The 20,315-nt window shown below is 38.5% G+C and overlaps 1 protein-coding gene and 1 long non-coding RNA gene across 2 annotated transcripts; both read left to right on the top strand.

Moving 5' to 3' along the window:
- Positions 1-5,212: 5,212 nt before the first annotated feature.
- LOC134202780 (uncharacterized) lies at positions 5,213-6,575 on the top strand. The gene is made up of 3 exons (XR_009977340.1): positions 5,213-5,497; positions 5,598-5,824; positions 5,896-6,575. It is a non-coding gene; the product is annotated as an uncharacterized LOC134202780 (long non-coding RNA).
- Positions 6,576-12,601: 6,026 nt separating this feature from the next.
- Positions 12,602-14,928, top strand: LOC134202783 (myosin regulatory light chain 2-like). The gene is made up of 3 exons (XM_062677776.1): positions 12,602-12,760; positions 13,865-14,080; positions 14,157-14,928. Exons 1-3 carry the CDS (start codon positions 12,758-12,760, stop codon positions 14,568-14,570), a joined length of 633 nt encoding a protein of 210 aa, XP_062533760.1. The 5' UTR covers positions 12,602-12,757; the 3' UTR covers positions 14,571-14,928.
- Positions 14,929-20,315: the final 5,387 nt, after the last annotated feature.

Raw genomic sequence — 20,315 nt, 5'->3', positions numbered from 1 at the left:
TATAAACCCGTCGGAAACTATAACGAATGTTTCTGCTGAAGAAATGAAAAAAATCCATCTAGCCGTTTTCGAGTTATGCGGATACGAACACAGACCATTTCATTTTTATATAAGACTATATAAGACTATAGATTATATAAGACTAGTCGACCCGGCAGACGTTGTCCTGCATAGTAGGCGAAAATGCGCGTTATGAGCTGCCCATGCAAAATGCCCATACGTTTCTTAATTTTAGTTTATCACGATTTACTCAACTTTATACGTGATTTTCGCATAAGGAAATATTATATAAACCCGTCGGAAATGATAACGAACATATTTGCTGAAGGAAAGAAGAAAATCCATCAAACGTTTTCGAGTTATGCGGATACGAACACAGACCATTTCATTTTTATTATATAGATATAGATGGAATTAGTTTTGTATTGGATTTGAAATTATTTGTACTGTATTCCATTAATATTGGATTGAATGCAAATAGATTGGATTTGAATTGACTTTGGATCGCCGGAAGTTGTGTTTGAATCAGGTTCGAATTCATATTATATTTATATAAGATGTGAGTTGGATTGTATTGAAATTGTAAATGATTTGGATTTAATTCGACTTAGATTGAAGTCAAGTGGAATTTGATTTTGATTGAATTCGGATTAAATTTAATTTGGATTATAATCAGTATTCGAATAACATTAGATTTTGATCGGATTGGAGATTGGAGTTGGATTGGATTGGATAACACTATGATTGGATTGAGGTTTGATTTTATTTAGAATTATTTGAAATTGCAATGAACTTGGAATGGAATTAGATTTGGTATGAATTTGAAATTTATTAGAATTAGAATTGGAGTTTACATGAATTGAATTGAATTTTGATTGGATTCAATTTGGATTGGTTTGAATTTATATTGTATTCGGGTTTGATTACATTTGGATTGGATCAAAATTGGATTTGAAGTAGAACTGCATTTAGATTGGATTTGGATCGGATTTAAATTGTATTTAAATTGGATTTTATATTGGATTTTGATTTGATTTGGATTGGATTGCAATCTGATTGGATTTAAATTATAAATGAGTGGCTTTTCGCATTGGATTTGGATTGAATATGTGTAGATTTGATTGGGATTGAATTTGATTTGAATTAAATGCTATTTGGATTGGGAATTGATTGAGTTTGGATTGGATTTGGAATGGATTGGATTTTCATTCAGTTTAGATTTGGATTTAGTATGGGGTTGGTTTATATAAATATGTATTGGCGTTTTATATAAATATGTATTGCATTGCACTGAATTTAAATAAGATTTCAATTGTACATAAACTATGCAACTATGCAATCATTTGGAATAGATTTCGAAAACAAATTTTTGTTGGTTTACATTGGATTGAATTCGGATTCGCATTGGATGGACTAAGATTTGGTTTTGATTGATTTTTTTTGTTTCTAAAGGAAAAGTAATTGCATTTAATTTTGATGGGTTATGATCAGATTAGTATTGGATTAAAATTGAAATTGGAAAAAAAATTCAAATTACTTTGGTCTAGTGAATTTAGTTTGGATTTGTACCAAAAACAATATTTCTGTCGAACTTTATGAGATTGAATCAATTTTGGATTTGGATTTATTTTTGGACTTTGGACTCTGCAAGGAAATGTGTATTCAAGCAAGTTAATATATAAAAAAAAAACTTTAATTTGGCTATAATAAATTCGAAGAGTAGAGAAGGGAGCGAATGTAGTGAAGGGACGTGTAATCCATAATCAGTGACGGGAAATGTCATATCGATGTCATGAGACTAACTTGCTAATAGCTTTTCTCACAAGTCATTTACAATTATGTTTTTCATACAAACATGTAGCCCTTAAAGGACCCGAAAACTTTTTCTAACAGGTAATTTATCTAAATATGATGTTGGCGGCGTGAGAGCCGAATTAGTGTCAAATGACATTAATGTCATGACATTTCGTGACATTTTTTAAATCTCGCTTTCATGGCTCACACTTTGTATTTAGAACAATGATCTGTTCGACAAAGTTCTAGGACCCTTTAAGTACTACATGTTAATCGAAAAATCCGAACTGTAAATGACTTTTGAAAAAAGTTATAAGGAAATTAGTAATAGCAATGCCATGACATTTTTTTGACATTTCCCATCACTGTCCATAATTGATTTTATAATTATCAATTTTGTAGTATGACGATACATTAAGAAAATGTTATATCATAAATAAATATATTTTCGATTCATACCAATAGTCGAATATTTTAAGAAATAAACAGCTCGATTTTGAACCACTTCGAAGAAAATGATTTGTCATCAAAATGATTATACGTAGCAGATGATTCCTCGAAGTGTATGGTTCCACTGAGATTGAACTCATGATCACACGAAGCAGCGGTCTCGTTTCGTCTCGAAAATTGCACGCTTCGCACAATGATGCGTATGTTAACGTGTGTTAGAGTGGAAAGAAATATACATGGGAAAGATGAGGAAGGTTGAATGAGATGGGTGCATCAATGTTTGGTCATTCTGTAGACGAAACTTCCAACGAATGGATGTGCGCGTCTGTGTAGTGTTTTTTTTATTTGGGCCGAATTTCGGCTGGTGAATATCGGCTCCCGGATGGATACGACAACAAGTACTTTCGATAGGAAGTAAAACATCCTAAAACGACCCGACGAAAAAATAAAAATTATTTCATGCAAAACATTTTATAACAAAAAAATCTCAAAGTTTCGCCTAGGGACTACCACTACGACTTTCTTCGGAATGCATTAAAATCAAATCCAGCTGCTTATGACTGCAAATCTGCGATTGCAATAACTTTTTTGAAAAAAAAGTCAATAATTTTGAAACCATAAATATGGGTATTTTTATAATATTTGGCAGACTACGATGGGCTGGATACCTATTTCATGCATCTGTTAAAAGAGCATCAAAAGCAGCTTAAATAGCGAGAGTAGAGAACTTGAAGAATGCCGCAGGATTCGTGATAGGTTGTGTACACGATGGCTTATGTAACAGGCGACGGATACTTCATTAGGCGTACAAACTTCGCCGAGATTTCAGCATTTTTTGTTTATTTTCCCGAGGAGGGCACTGCCGAGTTTCAGCAAGATGATTTTTGCCGCATGCTCAGTAAAAGTGACGTTTCAGTTGCTGAAATTCGGTAAATATTTTGATAAAAATCATTGATATTTCAAATTGTCTGAAGCTCAGTTCTGAAATCTACTGAGCTACAGTGGTGCCTTATTTTGCCGAACTCGAGATAGAAAAACTGTGTAGGTTCACCAAGAGGAGGGAGCCCATTATCTGTCAGGTAATCATGTAAGTAAATATGAACAACATAAAAAAAAGTAAATATGAAAAACAATGGACTAATGAGTGTAAATATTCTAAGAGTTCGATTATCCTTTTTCAAACTCCTAAAATATTTACCATCAGATAGTGGCAGAGAATGGGACACTTATGTGTTATCTCCATTACTCACATGGATGCGATTTTTCGAGTGCAACCTTACCAAAAAGATTTTAAAAAGTGACAAGTATGAAAGATTTTGAAGAAGAGTGCCTGAAAGGAAAACAGCTCATACAGAAAAAGCTGCTGATAGCTTCGGAGTCAAGGCAATGTGGAGCAAGATCAGGTACAATTGGGAACATGCGCCAGGAAAGTATAGAATACTTCAGCTTTATAGAATGCCTCTTAAGCTGAAAGTCAGTGGTTGTTGCGAGACGATCTAACTGTTAAAGAAAACAAAATTGCTCATTATTGATATTGATGTTATTCTTTTACATGTTAAATTGAATTTACCACCATTCGGTTTTTCTGTAATAACTTTTCATGCCAGCATCAAATCGATTCGCAACAAAGACGATCTGTTTCCTTGCTAAGTTTTCTATATTGGGAGCGCATTCATGTATTCTAGAGCTAGACAACGCTGCAGGACGGTTTTCCACAAAAAATAATGTTTTCATAGTAATTTTTATACAAACTTTAAACTGCATGTGCTCAGTTTAATTACATCCAAATTAGCCAAAAATTTAGGAAGATTATTTTAAAAACAAATGCCATTTTGAATCACTCTACTGAACACTCAACACCTAGACAGCGGACAGGATACCCATAACACCCAGTGGAGAATGCTTCGACCTAGAAAAAAATTCCTCCTTGCCAGACGGGAATCGAGCCCACCCCCATGAAACGGCTGTCATTCGCTTTGACGCAACCGCCGCTGTCTAGCGGCGACGGACGTGTGCGTGAAATCACTGTTTTTCAACATAGTACAACAAGTATAGGAAGTATATTTTAAAATGCTTTTAAAATATTATTAACAGTTGAACATTTTTAAATACGTATGGTTAGAATTTTGAAAAACTACATGTTAGGCTCCTTATCTACACATGTTTTTTTAATCAAAATAATTCGACTTTCGAAAAGATGAACAATTTTAGGCTAAAATGTGTTTTAACGCTTTAATAAGCATTTTAAATTCGACGTCCTATATCCCCTGCTGGGTGAAATAAAAAAGCATCAGCCGGCCCCCATTTTGTTTTCTCACTTTGGTCAGGGCCAATCCACGAACAATTCGCTTGAAGCCAAAAACATGGTGCTGCAACATGGTGCTGGATGTAAACATTGCCGGTTAAGCAATAAACACACGAAGTCAGAACAGTCGGATGCGTAAGCGGCGTGTGTTGCATTGTTAAATTATATTCAACGAGATGTATTGCATTGTTGAGTGATTTTCGACGTTATTAATTGGCGCTTTGATGTTGCACGAAGAAGAAGAAGCAGAAAGATGATATTTAAAAAAAAATCGCACGGGAAAACATACGAGGATATTTTTGAAACTCTTCTCTGAAATTCTAGAGGAAATTTAAATAAAAACGGTAAACAGTACGGGGTTGGACTTTTCTTATACTGTGCAGTCAAATGCTAAATTGATTCATTTGAAAGTTTATGTTTATGTTCAGTTTCAAATTGTTTCATTTGACTAAAAAGTTTTACCTCTTAAAAATAACAAATTTTCCATACTCTTAAATTAAAATTGGAAAATGTTGGAATCCCAACTTTTTTTTTCTCTGTGTACTGTGTATTTCAGAACAAGATTTGTAAAATTAATCAAACGAACTTCAACATTTCACATTTTGACAGAAAAAATATATTTTGAACTGGCACCCACAAGTATCAGTGACAGTTGTAAAAAAATGTAAATAGTGAAAAGTGAAAGCGCGGGTTTGAGACTGTATTTATTTAATAATTTCCACTAAGATCGAATTTATATAAACTCTGGTTTTACTTGATACGCTTGATACCTATATTCGCGGTATCCTTCGATGCTTGCGAAACCAAAATTCAGCTTTTGCAAGAGACGGTCCACCAGCTTCCGCGAAATCCAGCACCAGTTGGCTAAGGAACCTGGATTGCAGCAATCGGTAACATAGACGAAGCCAAATATGTACGAGAAACTCACCGGTTCCTACGAAGAAATGGGTAAATAAAAGAAAAGCAACAATTTGCATTGATTCCGTATACTGGTATGAAACTACGCTTAATCGAATTTATATCTCTTCTCGACCAATAACTTATACAGAAACGTCATCAGCGAGTGTCCCAAAATACTTTTCACCTGTTGGACAACCGATATCAATGAGGTATTCATTGTCGAGTATGGCCACGACACCATTGACCACCGGGACAACGTGTTAGCAGGGGAAATGTATGCATTTCAACCCAGACCAACAGTGTGCTGCGCACAAACCAAACGCCGAATACGACCAGCTGAAAAACGAGGCGATAAAATCAAGGTCATAGTTACTGGTAATTTTGGCTAAAATAACGGATTGTTATCAGTAAATGTTACATATATTTCTTATAATTATATACTTCAGCTAATCGTGCTACGGCATACTAGAAAAGTCAGCAATAAAGTAAGTGGAGAATGCATTAAAGATCAAACTGGATACGTATCTGTCCTGCATCGTTGATATCCGGTTCAGTTATTTTGGAGATATGCTTCAGAACTACATCACCACGTTACAAATCGAAAAGTGTCGAGAAGCATTCCCCATTCACTAGATCCTGCCGCTCAGCTGCCTCATACAGGAATCGTAATCGGGAACGAGATCGTGAACAAATCTATGCCTGGCAGTACCAGTTCACGATCTCCTAGATGGGACCCATGGAATGAAACTATACATCTTGACATGTTATCGCTCAAAATTTGCCGCCATATGAAAAATTCAGCGATATGGGCTCAGGCGCTATACACTTTCGAACGGGTAAAAAGCTTAAAATTTATTACTGCTCAGTGTAGACTGATTCACCAGTCAACATGAAATGGGAAACACGTCAAATCGCTTGTCGAAAGATTCACGCGATCGCGAAGTGTAGGACTAGCATCAGCAAAAGCTGCTGAGCTCGTCCGACAACATGGAGAGGCTTTCAAGCGCCATAAGAAAACAAAATCATAAGCGTGACAGATGGGCTAGATGAAATATTGGTCTATATGTGAATGAATTCGACGAAACGCAGCTCAGCTCCTAAATGCGTAATTATCCGGAAATGTATATACAAAGTAGGTATACTGTACATTTATTTATATAAACAATAAATCAAATACTATTTAAAACCAAACAGTTTTGTTTTTATTATTGATGAAATAAATGTAAATACAATAAAAACACATATCTCGCGCTTAGTTTCATAGGGGCGTAACTGTATTGATCGATTTCTCTTAATCGATTTTATGTTTTGTTAATAACTCAATTGTTTCAAAAACTACAACCGTGATTATTGATTCTGGTGCAAGATACAATCATCCTTTATCACACCAAACCATTAAATCATCGACAAACTAGTGCAATTCGGTACAATAATAAAAAGAAAACATCAACGAAGAGAAATCGATCAATACAGTTACGCCCCTATGAAACTAAGCGCGAGATATAATGTGGACAAGCAAGATTAATCAAAACAAAAGTGAAATAAACTTTTATTTTGAAAACATAGTATTGAATTTAAGATTGGTAGTAGTCAAAACAACAACAAAGTCGACATGTCTTTTTTTTTTTTTTTTCTTCCCAAACAATGGAGGGGGAATCTGCTCAACAGACATCCTGGGTTGACCAGGAAGTGCGGGGTTAGGGATAACCGAGGGAGGCAGGACTACATCTCCGACCCGCTAAACCGTTTCCATTGCCGCCAAGCCCATAGTCCCTTCGGTACAACCAGAAAGTAATGCTTCAAAGGGAGGCCAGTGCACAACGCACCCTCGAGGTTAGCTGCGTGTCCTTGCAGCACCGAACATCGTAACTCGCTTTTTTAGAAGAACACCATGGTATCGTGCCAGCGCGTTGCCGGCTTTCCAGGTGGCCTTACCACGCCCTATGTCCTCGGAAGGTGGGAAGGGTCGACTTCGCGCCTGCTTCCCTCTGCACGACTGGTATCAAGAATGACGATGCCGCGTGCACCCCAAATTGACCTTTCTGCGATAGGGCCTATTCGCCAGCACACAGAGGGACTTGCCGACGCGAGGCCTACGCCTGCCCCAGCCTTGACGACCCGAGCAGCACACATATTACACAAAAGTTTCTGTGACCTATATGCAACCAAATTAAGTCTCATTTGAGTTGCTGCAACCAAATCGGTCTGGATTGTGCTGCTAGGGGAGGACCCCTTTCCGTCCTCGGGCTCGGAACCCGCCCGGTTGACCGACGCCGCGAAAGCGACGATACCATGTTGTTCTTCGCGCGACCACTTGTTCGACAAAAGGATCGAGTTCGACCATAAAGCATGACCACCGGTATGACCCATGAAGCCGACTCCGATCCCTTGGACCACCTCTTATTTGCGCCTGAACTAGCCATCCTTGAGTCCACGCGCCACCTTTTGTGTAGCTCCGAGACGATTTGGGCGATAGCCGATAAAACGGCGTTCCAGCCAACTTCATCTTTACACATCCTCCGAACTAGGTTGTCCGGGGTAGTGTCCAGACCACATGTGGCAAGCATGTGGTCACGCATTGCGCGAAATCGTGAGCACACGAACAACACGTGTTCCGCCGTTTCCTCTAAACCTGCGCACATAAAACACTCGTCTCGCCTAGGACCTCCTCCGCCAACTTCTTGTAGGCGGCGCCCTTTTGCGAGACGCCCCGCTTTAGCTCGAGTATCATCTCGCCCATCCGGGTACGTCTTATTCGACGTACGTCGGCGCCGAGTTCACCGAGCTTGACGTCACTCCTCATCGCCTTCAAAACATCCGAGTACTTAGCCTCGTCCGCCGTGATGACTAGGGCATCGCCCCTGGAGCGATTGGCGCCTACCCTAGACTTCTTGCTACCCTCATTCGCCTGGGCCTTCTTTTCGTCCCTTTACGTCTTCGGTTTCCTCTTGTTCTTGACCAGGGTCCAGGAGGCGTCATCCCCCTCTATTTCCCTGGTCTGGTGCGGTTGAGAACTTTCAGCCTGCCGTAACCCCTTACCAACGTCTTTCCTGAGTGAACGGACCTTTCCAGGTCCTTCCTCTCCCGGTTTTGGAGATACCTGACTGGGGTTCAGCTTCCCAGCCCCAATACCCTTGTTCGGGGTAGTATCCCTTCGCGTTTTGGAGCTCATCCCCTGGAGACTGTCTCCCCCGTTTTTGTGTCTGCTCCGTTGGAGCAGTCACCCCCGACGTACCCGCAAATACTTGAGCCTCAGTCTGGGTAGACTTTGGCACCACCGTCTTCGCTGGCACGCCTTCGGTCGATTCGACCTTGCCCGAGTCCGCGAATCCTTGGGCCTCAGTCTGGGTAGACCTCGACTCCACCGATTTCACGGGTTTACACTTGGCCGTCCCGACCGCCCTCTCCAGCTTGGCGTCCAGCATCGACTTTCGAAGTTTCTGCAAGCTCCTCTTGAGGTCCTTGCTGATATTATGCTTCGATGACGCAAAGTCGATGATGGCGTCCAGCTGTTCCGTCGCCACTTCGAAGGCCGAAAGCCCATCGCGTTTGCGGTTCATCGCCTCCACAAGCCATGGGCCGTCAATAACCCCTACCGGCGTTTTTCTAGCCGAGAGGAAGGTTGAGTGACCCACGCTGGCGCTGCGCACTGAGCTGCCGACTATTGCCTCTGGCTTCCTAGGCGGAGACCTGAACAACCCACAACAACGCAGTGGCCATGGGGAGGGGTCGTCAAGCCCTTGGACAAAGTCCCTGCTGCCCCCATAAGTCGACATGTCTGAAACAAAAATTTTGTACATGTTAAGGTGACTTGCGGTGGCACTCCAATCTTTCTGTAGTTGTACCATAAAAATCATCAACTCAATAATAGTAGTCGTGATAAACATGACACAGACAAACTTGAGGCAGACAAAAATAAACCCTTTTTTGTTAACATCCGATCACCGTAAACATTGCATTAATGTGATCGATTTCAGTCTGTGTTGCACTCAGAATTACTCAATACGGTTTAACTATGTCATAAACTATCGAAATGTGTCCGAAAATCAACAGATTTGCTTTGATTTACGTTGATATTTATGTGTTATGTTTTCATTATGCTAGCTGTTTATGTTCACATCTTGCGACATTGTTGCCAGCTCTTCAAACACACAAATATCATAATTGAAATTTACTGCGTTTTCTCTTTCATTTTTCAAGACGTTCCAAAGTAGAATAATAATGATATAATTACGACATTAGTAGATAACAGGTTGGAAGGAGATTTATTATTTTTTCGATATTTTACATATTTTCACTATGATTTCACAGCATTTTATGTTGACAGCACTGGCTGCTGCGATAGGGAATGATCAATGACTGCTTGCATACGACGCTGCCGACGACGAGCAACCGACGACGTCGTTGGCATGGGCGGTGGGAAGAGGAAATTTTTTCACTTGGTTTTATTTTCATTGAATAAACGCCAAATGTGCACTAAATGATTCGATTATTTTGTCAATAAGTAGGTTTAGGTTCAAACTTAGTTCTGATACTTTTTCTTGTGAAAGGATAATCAGGTGTAACAGAAATAAGCTGCTTAGTGCTAATCGGAGTGAGAAGGTGGGTAATTGTAAGATTGTGTTGGTGAGCCGCAAGGTAGCCATTCTGAATGACACCGTAAGAGGCCTTAATTAGATAGTGCAGTACTTTCCACTGAACGAGTTTTCTCAAGTTTACCAACGAAATTCTATGGTGTCGAATGTAATAGGTTTGGATAATGTATACGTTCCCGAGTAGACGAAAATAGCAAAGTGAGATATGGACATGATTGATATAAGAGATAAAAGATCAGAGGACAATATTAATATTTTATTCTGTATATGTCTGCCCGGGATGTGGCCACCATATTGAAGCAGCAGATACTTTAACTCCAGCTCCATTTCCATTCCTAGCTATTGCTAGAATAAGAGAAGTACAGGAAAACATACAAAGTAAGATAATTTATCGGGCCACACAACCTCCCTCGTATGTAGAAGAAGAGATATCCATATGGACATCAGTCCCGTTTTTAAAGAATACATAAAGTGCACCAAGAAAAAAAAAGAAAAGAAAGTTTTTTTTTATCTAGTTCATTGTTTTAAACATCTTCAAGAAAGTAAGCGGCGATCAACAAAGATTTCGTCAAAGGCGTAGTGAGTCCACGCTACGGCTCTGACTAAGCTACAAAAACGTCCAAGACAATTAATCCTAACTAACTTGCAAAAAAAATCAAGAACCAACGTTTTTTTTCTCGAAAACTCAGACATGCAGGAATTATACTTACTAGAAAGAACACTATAGCTTTTCATGTATTTCGTGACGTAATCAATGATGGGGTAGCCTAATCTAAAAGTATTTAAGTACAGAAAGTGTCAACTGTACTATGCCGGACAACTTTTTTACTTCGCGGATCAGAGTATAGATGAATTCGTCACAACGCCATTTTGTGTTTTCCAAAGCTTGGCCAAATACGTCTAACAGTCTGAGAATCTAAAGTAGCATAAGATACACCAATGAAGAATAGTAGTATGTTCTTAACATCAATTTCAGCTGTCCTTAGGCTTCCCAAAAACTCATTTCGCTTGTTTTGTGTTTTGTTTCAGATGTGTATTCTGCATAAAAACTGAGCAAATACGAATTGATACATTATCAAACAAAGCTTGTATAAGATTTTGATTTTGCAAACTCTCGTTTTTGACTATCTAAATCTTTAACTCATAAAAACGTTCCACGAAAGAATGGAACTAATCCCAAGTTTTATTGGTTGCTTCTTTACTAAATATCGCTATCTACTAACCAGCAAACAAGCACATGCGAATGATAACTGAATAAATCAAAGGACTCAATTAGTTTATTAATCTATGAAGTAGATTAAAAAGATGGAGAAAATATCTTGCAATTTTTATTTTTTCAATTATTTTCTCTAACACTTATGATGGCTTAATTTTTGTTTACGAATACAAGAGATATATGTTCACAAGTTCTTTAAGTAAAATTAACAATGAAAACGTAACTACACCCAAAGTAACCTTCAACTTCTCAGTTTCAAGTATGACAATACTCTAGCGAAAATAGTTCTTCCTAGATATTGGTTGATTATTTCGAGGACACGATACGCAAACAATTATTTTGCGTATATGTTGTCTGTATGGTACTAAAATAATCCACAAAGCTCTTCGGAGTTCGGAAAATTATTTTTGCTTCTGAAATCGGTACATGAATGCCACCAACATGAATAATTGACAATGTGAGGAATAACACATCTCGAAACACGGTACGAACACCTTCATCTGATTTAGTGTTGAAACAAGTTGTACAAACACTATCCAAGATTTTAGAACGATTTGAGGGACAGTAGAAGAAAATTGGGCAGTATCAAAAATCCCAATTTATTCGATATTTTCATTTTCTTGGCAAATTTTGATATGAATAACTTTACTTATTTTACAATTTTATACTTTCGTTGTACACAGCTTCATTCCGAATTGATTTCCATCTTATCTCAAAATAAAGTTTTTCTCGATAGAAATTTAAAAAAAAATCAATAAGGTCGCTGGCTGAAACGTCAATGCGTAGTCAGTTACCTCACCTTACTTCGAGTTATCTCACTGAGTGTAACAGAGTGAAAAACTTGCACAAAATTTTGAACCTTACACCTGATACGTGCCATTTGCTTTTGTGTATGTATGTTTGTCTTTTATCTCTTCGTAGCTCACTGTCTATAGCCGCCGCAAGTACAGATCATCACCCGACATTTTTCCACCCACTCACCCACCGGGAAAGCCTGTTGCGTATGCGCGTTTGATCGTTCACACTTCCCCGGATGGGAATGCCATTCTTCTCGGTCAGTTTCTTTACTCTATTCTCCGTCTACCTTCTGTTGGGAAATCTGTGGCTGTGGTGCGCGTGTTGGTCGACTCCTTCCAATGTAGACGACTAATTTTAGCAGACCGCGCAAGAGATTTTCTCGGTCCGCCAGCCAACAACCGGCGACACAGGCCTCCGCCAAACACAAAAGCCAGGGGACCTATGCTAAAAAAGGCAACCAGACACGGCCGCGATCGAGCCGAATGCGAACACCGGTCAGATCGCGCGAGTATGGGTGCGAACGGGCGCACCAATTCTAGGCGATCGACACCAATCCACCCCGATCGGGATCCGGACAGGTCAACCGAGCGGCTCGGAAGCAGCTGTACTTATCATCGCCGGTGCTCTACAGCAATCAGTCGCTCAGGAGCTTCGGCCAAGTAAAGTCGCTCTAGTTAAAAACCCAACCACCGAAGCATCATGGTAAGGAGATTTGGCAATCCCTATAAGTGATCACGAATATCTCCTTCGGGAGAATTAGGAGGGCGTAGTTCGAGATAATTATGGCGCTGCTGTGATAATTGGATTCCTGTTATTTTTGAAACGAAGATCTTTCGATTGATCCCTGGTGATTCAGTGACCCAATTCCGGATTATGATAACGGTGTTATGGATGGCGAAGGTTGATGAAGCATTGAACGTTTGAGTTCTTGAAAGTGCACGTGTCATAAAATGTTAAAAAAAAAATAGAAACGTTGAAGGATCGATCAAGTTGAATAAGATCCAAGTGAAGGAAGCAGGCAAATGAACAATTCTTGAGGACGTTTATAAATTCCACTTTTATGAATAGCTAGCAAGAACTTTAATGACCTGTGTGTTGGAAGTAAATTTGACAGCATATCCTAGAAGGATTACGTCATAGGACTTAATGCAATAGCTTAACTATCGACTACTGAAGTGTTAACTTGCTATGTTTGAAGAATTGCAGCAAGGTTACATCATCAACCGAGGAATGGATCATAAGTGATTTTGTTATTGATTAATTTAAGAACATCAGCAATTCGTTATGAATTCCAAAGTTAGTTACTTCAACCAATAATTAATGAAAGAATCTTCGAAGCTCGACATATCCTGACTTCAATTTAAATTTCAATTAATTGCTATTCTCTGTGATATAAATCTTCAAATCTCTACGTAGCCGGTGGAGAAAACATTCTCACTTGCACATTTCTAAAAATAGTTCGCTTTTCACCAAAACCAAACAGTGATGTCTATCTTACCAGTGAGGTGTTTGTCGGTGGTTACGTAAAAATCTATATTCTACATTCACGCACCAACCGAGCGCCGCCAGCACATATAGGTCGTGAAAATCTTGATCTCTAAAAATAGACACCTTTGCCATCCTACCGTTGCCGTTGATCATGTCGACTCGTTTGGCTACCGTTCAGCAGGGATTAATCAAGATCGATATAACGTAGGCCAACAAGATGGAATCTAAAGCAGCATCGTTAGTTTGGAGATTTTGGCACGTCGGCAGATGACTAATGGTGTGATGTGATGTTTTTCTTTTCTTCTGCCCACCTTGCAGTCTGAGAAGAAGGAAAAGAAGACCAAGAAGAAGGCCTCCTCCAAGGAAGAGACTCCCGCCGATACCCCAGCACCAGAAACCCCGGCGGCACCTACCCCCTCGGATTCCGGCTCTCAGCGAGGATCCACCCGTGGCTCGTCCTCCCGCAAGGCCAAGAAGGCCCCATCCTCCGTCTTCGTCCTCTTCTCCCAGAAGCAGATCGCCGAATTCAAGGAGGTAAGTTCTTACAACAAACGCCTGTCCTTCATAACAAATTCTTCATAGCTCGACATTTTTTCCTCGCATTACACAGGCTTTCCAGCTAATGGACAACGACAAGGATGGTGTGATCGGCAAGAACGATCTGCGCTCGACCTTCGATGCCCTGGGTAAACTGGTTTCCGATAAGGAATTGGACGAAATGCTTGGCGAAGCACAGGGCCCACTCAACTTCACCCAGCTGCTGACGCTGTTCGCCAACCGCATGTCCGGTGGTGGCCAGGATGACGACGATGTCGTCATCAATGCATTCAAGGCCTTCGACATGAACGGCAAGATCGATGGCGAGAAGTTCCGTTACGCACTGACCCATTGGGGCGCGGACAAGTTCACCGACGACGAGGTTGACGATGCCTTCGACCAGATGATCATCGACGATAAGGGCTTCATCGACACCGCTGCCCTGATCGGAATGCTCACCGGCACCGAAGAGGGAGAGGAAGAATAAACTCCTCGCTTCCTCCTTCCACATCCTTTCACCTCCCCCTCTGTTTAATCTTTTAAACAACCTTTTTCTATTTATTTTAACAACAACTTATCTTGTATAAAAAAGAAAAACAACATCTACAAAAAGAACAAGCAGTGACAACAACAACAATACGGAGAACATCTTCATGTTAATCACAATTCCATTTGCTTAAATCATCTGATTCTAAATTATAATTTTTATTTTCTTATGATAAGACATGATTTTTAAGCTATAAGAAGAATAAAGTTATATAGAAAAAAAACTGGAAAAAATCTATAAAAATAAAGTGAAAAAAAGTGCAAAAGAACTCTCGTACCGAGGAGTAAAAACTTACAAACACGTTTGCGTCTTTTTTACAGTGTCACAGCAGGGTAGCTTAGTCACTTTGCAAATCAGGAAGGAATGCGTTTAGAAGACAAGCGATTGAATAAATGAGCTTCCGTTAAATGTTTCTAAATGGGAAAAATACAGGCACGAGTGAAAGTAGTACCGGCATTCCTAGGAGCAAACACACATTTAATCACTTTTCATCTTTGACCTGCGCCAGTTGAAGTGTCGATGATGATTCATGCGATTCGGTTTTGATTAATAGAATCTCAATTGAAATCACCCATAATAGTGAAATATTCACTTTGTTGTGTCGTAACTGGTTTTCTCATTCTCACTATATACTCCACATGCTGGTGAAAGAATGCAAATTATTTTTATTAACTTATACATTGTAGAATTTTTTAGAACTTTCAGATGGTTGTTATTATTCCTGACAAAACGACATACTTGCTACATTGTCGCTACAAGCAAAAAACTATTCCATAAATATTTGCTTTATTTTATATGTATATGGGACCGTCATGTGTTTATGAGCAGTACATGGCCAGATCAATTAGCTACAGACACATTCGACTGTAAGGTTCATATAAGAAAAGTTAATATTTTCTACACCCAACCAACGAATGGCAGATTTTATACAGTTCTGCATATACAATTTCGGAAGATTTTAATGCAACCATTGTATCGAAATCTTACAAAGTGTGTCTTACAATACAGTGTCTGTTTAAAAAGCTTACATTGTTTGTATTAAAATCTTGCAGAATTGTATATATGCCTTGATTTTATACAATAATTGTAAAATTTGTTTTTTGGGTGTACATTCCCATACCAATGCACGACAATACGTCATAGTCTATGGGGCCGTTCAAAAATCAAATCAAATTCCATTCCATTGATTTTATTTATAGTTTAGGAAACGACAACTAATGCCGACAGGCATGTTCTTGGATGGATCGGTCCTAGCTAGGACTAGCGATATCACACCCTTTAAGGCTACCCCAGATCTGAGCGGTTTCATTGCCCCGTCGGCGACAACTAGTCGCCAAGATTCTATCGTTAGGCAGCTGCCGGTTAATGTTCCATACCCAGGGCTAACAAAAGTGATCGTCGCAGCCCGAAATGCCACAGTAGTGACGAGTTGCAGGATGGTCACTGCTACTAGTCGCTAGAGATGTCGCAAATTATTCGATTATTTTCATAATGTTCCGTGACTGAAATATAGTAGAAATTTCATTTGTAATAATTATTATTAAGCTCAATTAGACGTTTTCGTTGGCGTTCCACTCGATTTTAGGTGCTTCCTCTGAGTAACCGTAAAAGTAATGGGAAAGTACTGCCGCTCAAGGATTTTTTTCAATAATCCTTGTAATTATGAATAAGAGGTAACGTACAAAGGCGTGATGAGTGTTTTCGATGGATTTATGATAGCCTAGTGGAAAGATGCACTATAAAGCAAGACCATACTGAGAGTGGCTGGGTTCGATTCCTTGTGCCGGTCTAGGCAATTTTCGGTTTTTGCAGCATCACGTGATTCAGAAGTTTCGTTCAACATGAGCTAGATATGATGCACGGTTAGCCAAAAAACTCGAAAATTGAGTCTAATTGGACCACGTATGAATTATCTAATTACACTCAACCCAATTTTTTTACGGCGCTTATTGGGTTGAGGGGGTTTCATAAATATATGAATGTGACGTGAAAGGAATTTCTGCCAAAATTATGAATTTAATGCATGTTTCATTTCAGGCCATCCAATAATTCCAAGAATTGGAGTACACGCCTTAAAGTCAATACGCATAACAAAAAATCTATCTGTTCCTTTTAAAAATGAAATATGCTTTTCGTGATCATTTGAATCAAATAGGTGTTCAGTGCTTATCCAATTTGGTTCTATGGATTATTTACAAAGGACATTTGAAAAAAGATATAACAGCCATAAGGAATTTCTGAATTGACTAAAATGGAACAATTGATGAACACTCATTCGATTCAATTCTATGGAACACAAACAGCATGAACGATTAAAAAAAGCTAACAGCTATCAAGGTACTCAAGGACTATTCTTGGATGAACTGGGATGCGACGATTGTGGAAGGCATATCCATTATTTTTGTATGGATCACAAGGATATATAATAATTTTTTATGTTATTAGATAACTTTGACTATGCGTGTAGATCTTGAGTCATGTAATCCAGAAAATTATTGGATGACTTGGAATGGAATCAAAAAGAGCATAAACCATTCTTCAAAGACACTAATGGCCTTTAGTTACACGTGTTGATCTTAAGGGTTATACTCCAGGGATTTCTTGGGTGATCTGGAATGAAACAGTTGTTGATGGAGTTTCCTATTCGCTTCTATGGATCAAAAGGTCATGAACGAATGTCTGAAACTCGATTTCTCGCTTAACTTTTCAAAAGGACCTAAGTAACATTTATTTCATGAATTAATTTGAATAGCGCAATCAACAGAACAACATGAAAGCTTTTGATTGCAGTACTCAAATTAAATCATGAAAAAAATGTTACTTAGGTCCTTTTGAAAAGTTAAGCGAGATTTGTACCATTGCACAACATGCGAAAGATTTAGTTTAAAAAATGTATTGGAGGGTAACCACTTCCTTCGGTGGTGTTTGATCCCACGAAACCAGTACGCTAGACGCTACGCTAGGTGTCCTTCGCAGTTCAGAAGACAAATGATGAGATCAAATTTACAAACATCAGGCACGTAGCCGAGCTCTAGCAATCTATTTTTATAACCGATTCTACCACACGTATTGTTTTTGCGCAATGCCAACCGAGTAGGATGAGTATTTAGTTATGTCTGGTATCCCCACACAGCTTCATCAGCAACTGCGCTCAATGAAGTAGGGTTGAGTGATCGTACCAGTATGGTAGACGGAATCTTTCCCTCGAGACTGAACTGTTGGAGATAGAGTTTGCTAAAAGCACCACAGATTGCTCGTCAGAATAATCAAAAGCTTATAGTAACAGCGATGAAATGCAGCGTCACAAAGGCTGTTTCGATTTCATACGGGAAAATATAGAATAGGGTAACCGTACCCTTAGTGGAGGTAGCACTAATAGTGGAGGTAGTAGGGTTTTAATGAGATTTATCATATCTAGGTATACACTTTACGATGGTTTCAGTTGATGCGTCGTGCTTTAAATATCCTGTTAAATGCAACTTATCTTAGGATTTCGCTTGAAAAACTATTGAAAACAATGATTTTCCTTAACAAAATTGACTGCCTTGCACCTATAGTGGTCTCATAAGAAACCAATGGATAGCACCACTATGGGAACCAAAATTAATTTTTACCGCCACTAAAGGAACAGTGTACCCATAGTGGTGCAAGCAATATTTGGTAATTGTTGATGTTAAATGACATCTATCTCATTTTTGTTACCAAATTTATTAGTTTATCTATTGACTAAGATATTAAAGCAGTAATTTTCCCATAATTATCCATTTTTTAAAAATATTTTCTTTTGTGGATCTACTAATACCTCCACTATTGGTACTGTTACCCTACTCATCATTGTCCACAGAAAAATTAAAAAAATATTAAACGATCGAAAAAGTGATTGGAATGTTGGGAATAAAGCCAACATATTACAATAAATGCAAAAAAACAGCTCTTTTTCAAAAACTGCTCTCGAATTTTCAGATGTTCTACGGAAATGTTCCACATGCGATTATCTTTCATATAAGGCTTGAGCACCATGATTTTTCGAACATAGTGGTTTTTTGGGACACCCTTATGGCCTATTCAGATTACGCCATTAATGACATAATAATTGGCGTTTCAGGGTAAATACGCTTTATGATGTCATTATTTACGTAATATTCCATACATTTTGCGCTGTCAAAAGATACCCGCTAAAAAGAATTTATTACGAACAATTATTACGAGAGAGCTTTCGTTCTAACTGGGATGCAGGGAGAAATTGAACAAAACAAAACTGACAAGCGTCACGCTCTCTTTGCCAGAGAGAAAATTCTCTCTGTTTTCATTTCGTTTCGTAGTTGACAGTCATGCTCTTTCTGTCGCAGCAGGGTCGAATGCATGTTAGATGAAAATCTTCTGAGCGCTGAAGAATAACTCGGATTGTGATGGTTTTATGGAAAGCATTTTATATGATGAAAAATAATGATGATAATTATTTATTCTCCACTTATTCAACATGAATTGTTTAAAAAACAGATGCTCTCTATAATTAACATGAAGTATTTAACTTAAACCTAGATTTAATAGAACAAATCGAATAAATTTTTAAAGTTCAAGGGCCAATGCGGAGGACAATTTAAAACGTAGGAATGGTTGTAAAACGAATGTATTTGATGAATAAACATGATTTCATAAATTGTTTCAATTCTGCTCCTTGAATAGCTTAATATACTTTGGATTTCAACATTTTTCACGTGGGACAACTGTACGATTTGAATGGGATGTATATATAAAGTAGAATAACCTTAAATAAAACATGGATGGGTAATGCATTAATTCATCCAAAATCCAGTTTAAATTATATCACATTCACACGATTCGATTTTGTTAGAAGCTGTATTGGTTGTCGAGTAGAACGCAATGGTTCAGTTTCCATTTTTGAAAAAAAATTAAATTGCTGAGTTGCCCTTCATACATGGAGATACTGGTGGAAATACATTTTAGTTCGATAATATTTCTTGAAAATTGGTCCAATCGTCCTTTTTTTTATTTATTTGTGAGAATTCCCAAAAGTATCTAAATTTTTCTATCAAATCTCCGTTCGATCATAGTACAGAATCAAAATACTTTTTAAACTTAAAAATAAATTGAGGAATAGTCTGATTCCCCGAGTAACGGCGTACCCAACTAATGAATGTAGCTTCACTCATTATCCTTAATGAGAGCTTCAAATATTCTTCGAAAATCCCTTTTCATATTTTTTTTTTCGTAGAAACTGTTCAGAAAAAAATGTTCGATTGTCGCCACACAAATGCTTGATTTCGCAAATTAAATTTTAAAACTCTCCTTGAATTCAACCCTGTATTAGCGTGCAAATGAGGAAACATGGAAACGCCAGGATATATTATCTTGCTGCAGTCTGAACACCTCGTAATAATTGAATACCCTCTCACTTAACAAAGTCATAAATAGCCCAATCTGAATAGGCTATTAATCTATTTTCTGAATAAAATAGGTAACCTAGGATTCCGATAGAATCGTGTAAAATTGAGGTATATTGAATTGACATTTCAATTATTTTATCATCAGCGGTTTTCAACCTGGAGTACATGTACCCCTGGGGGTAACTTCACTGTTTCCAATGGGTTCGAAAGTTTATATTTGTGAAATATTAAGGCCTTTTTCCGAAATTCACAGTTTAAGCCTCCTTTCAAGAGGCTG

This window comes from Armigeres subalbatus, unplaced genomic scaffold, assembly GCF_024139115.2.
Source record: "Armigeres subalbatus isolate Guangzhou_Male unplaced genomic scaffold, GZ_Asu_2 Contig141, whole genome shotgun sequence".
Classification (NCBI taxonomy): domain Eukaryota; kingdom Metazoa; phylum Arthropoda; class Insecta; order Diptera; family Culicidae; genus Armigeres; species Armigeres subalbatus.
The sequence above is the reverse complement of the archived record's forward strand: the minus strand, read 5'-3'. Positions and strand labels throughout refer to the sequence as shown.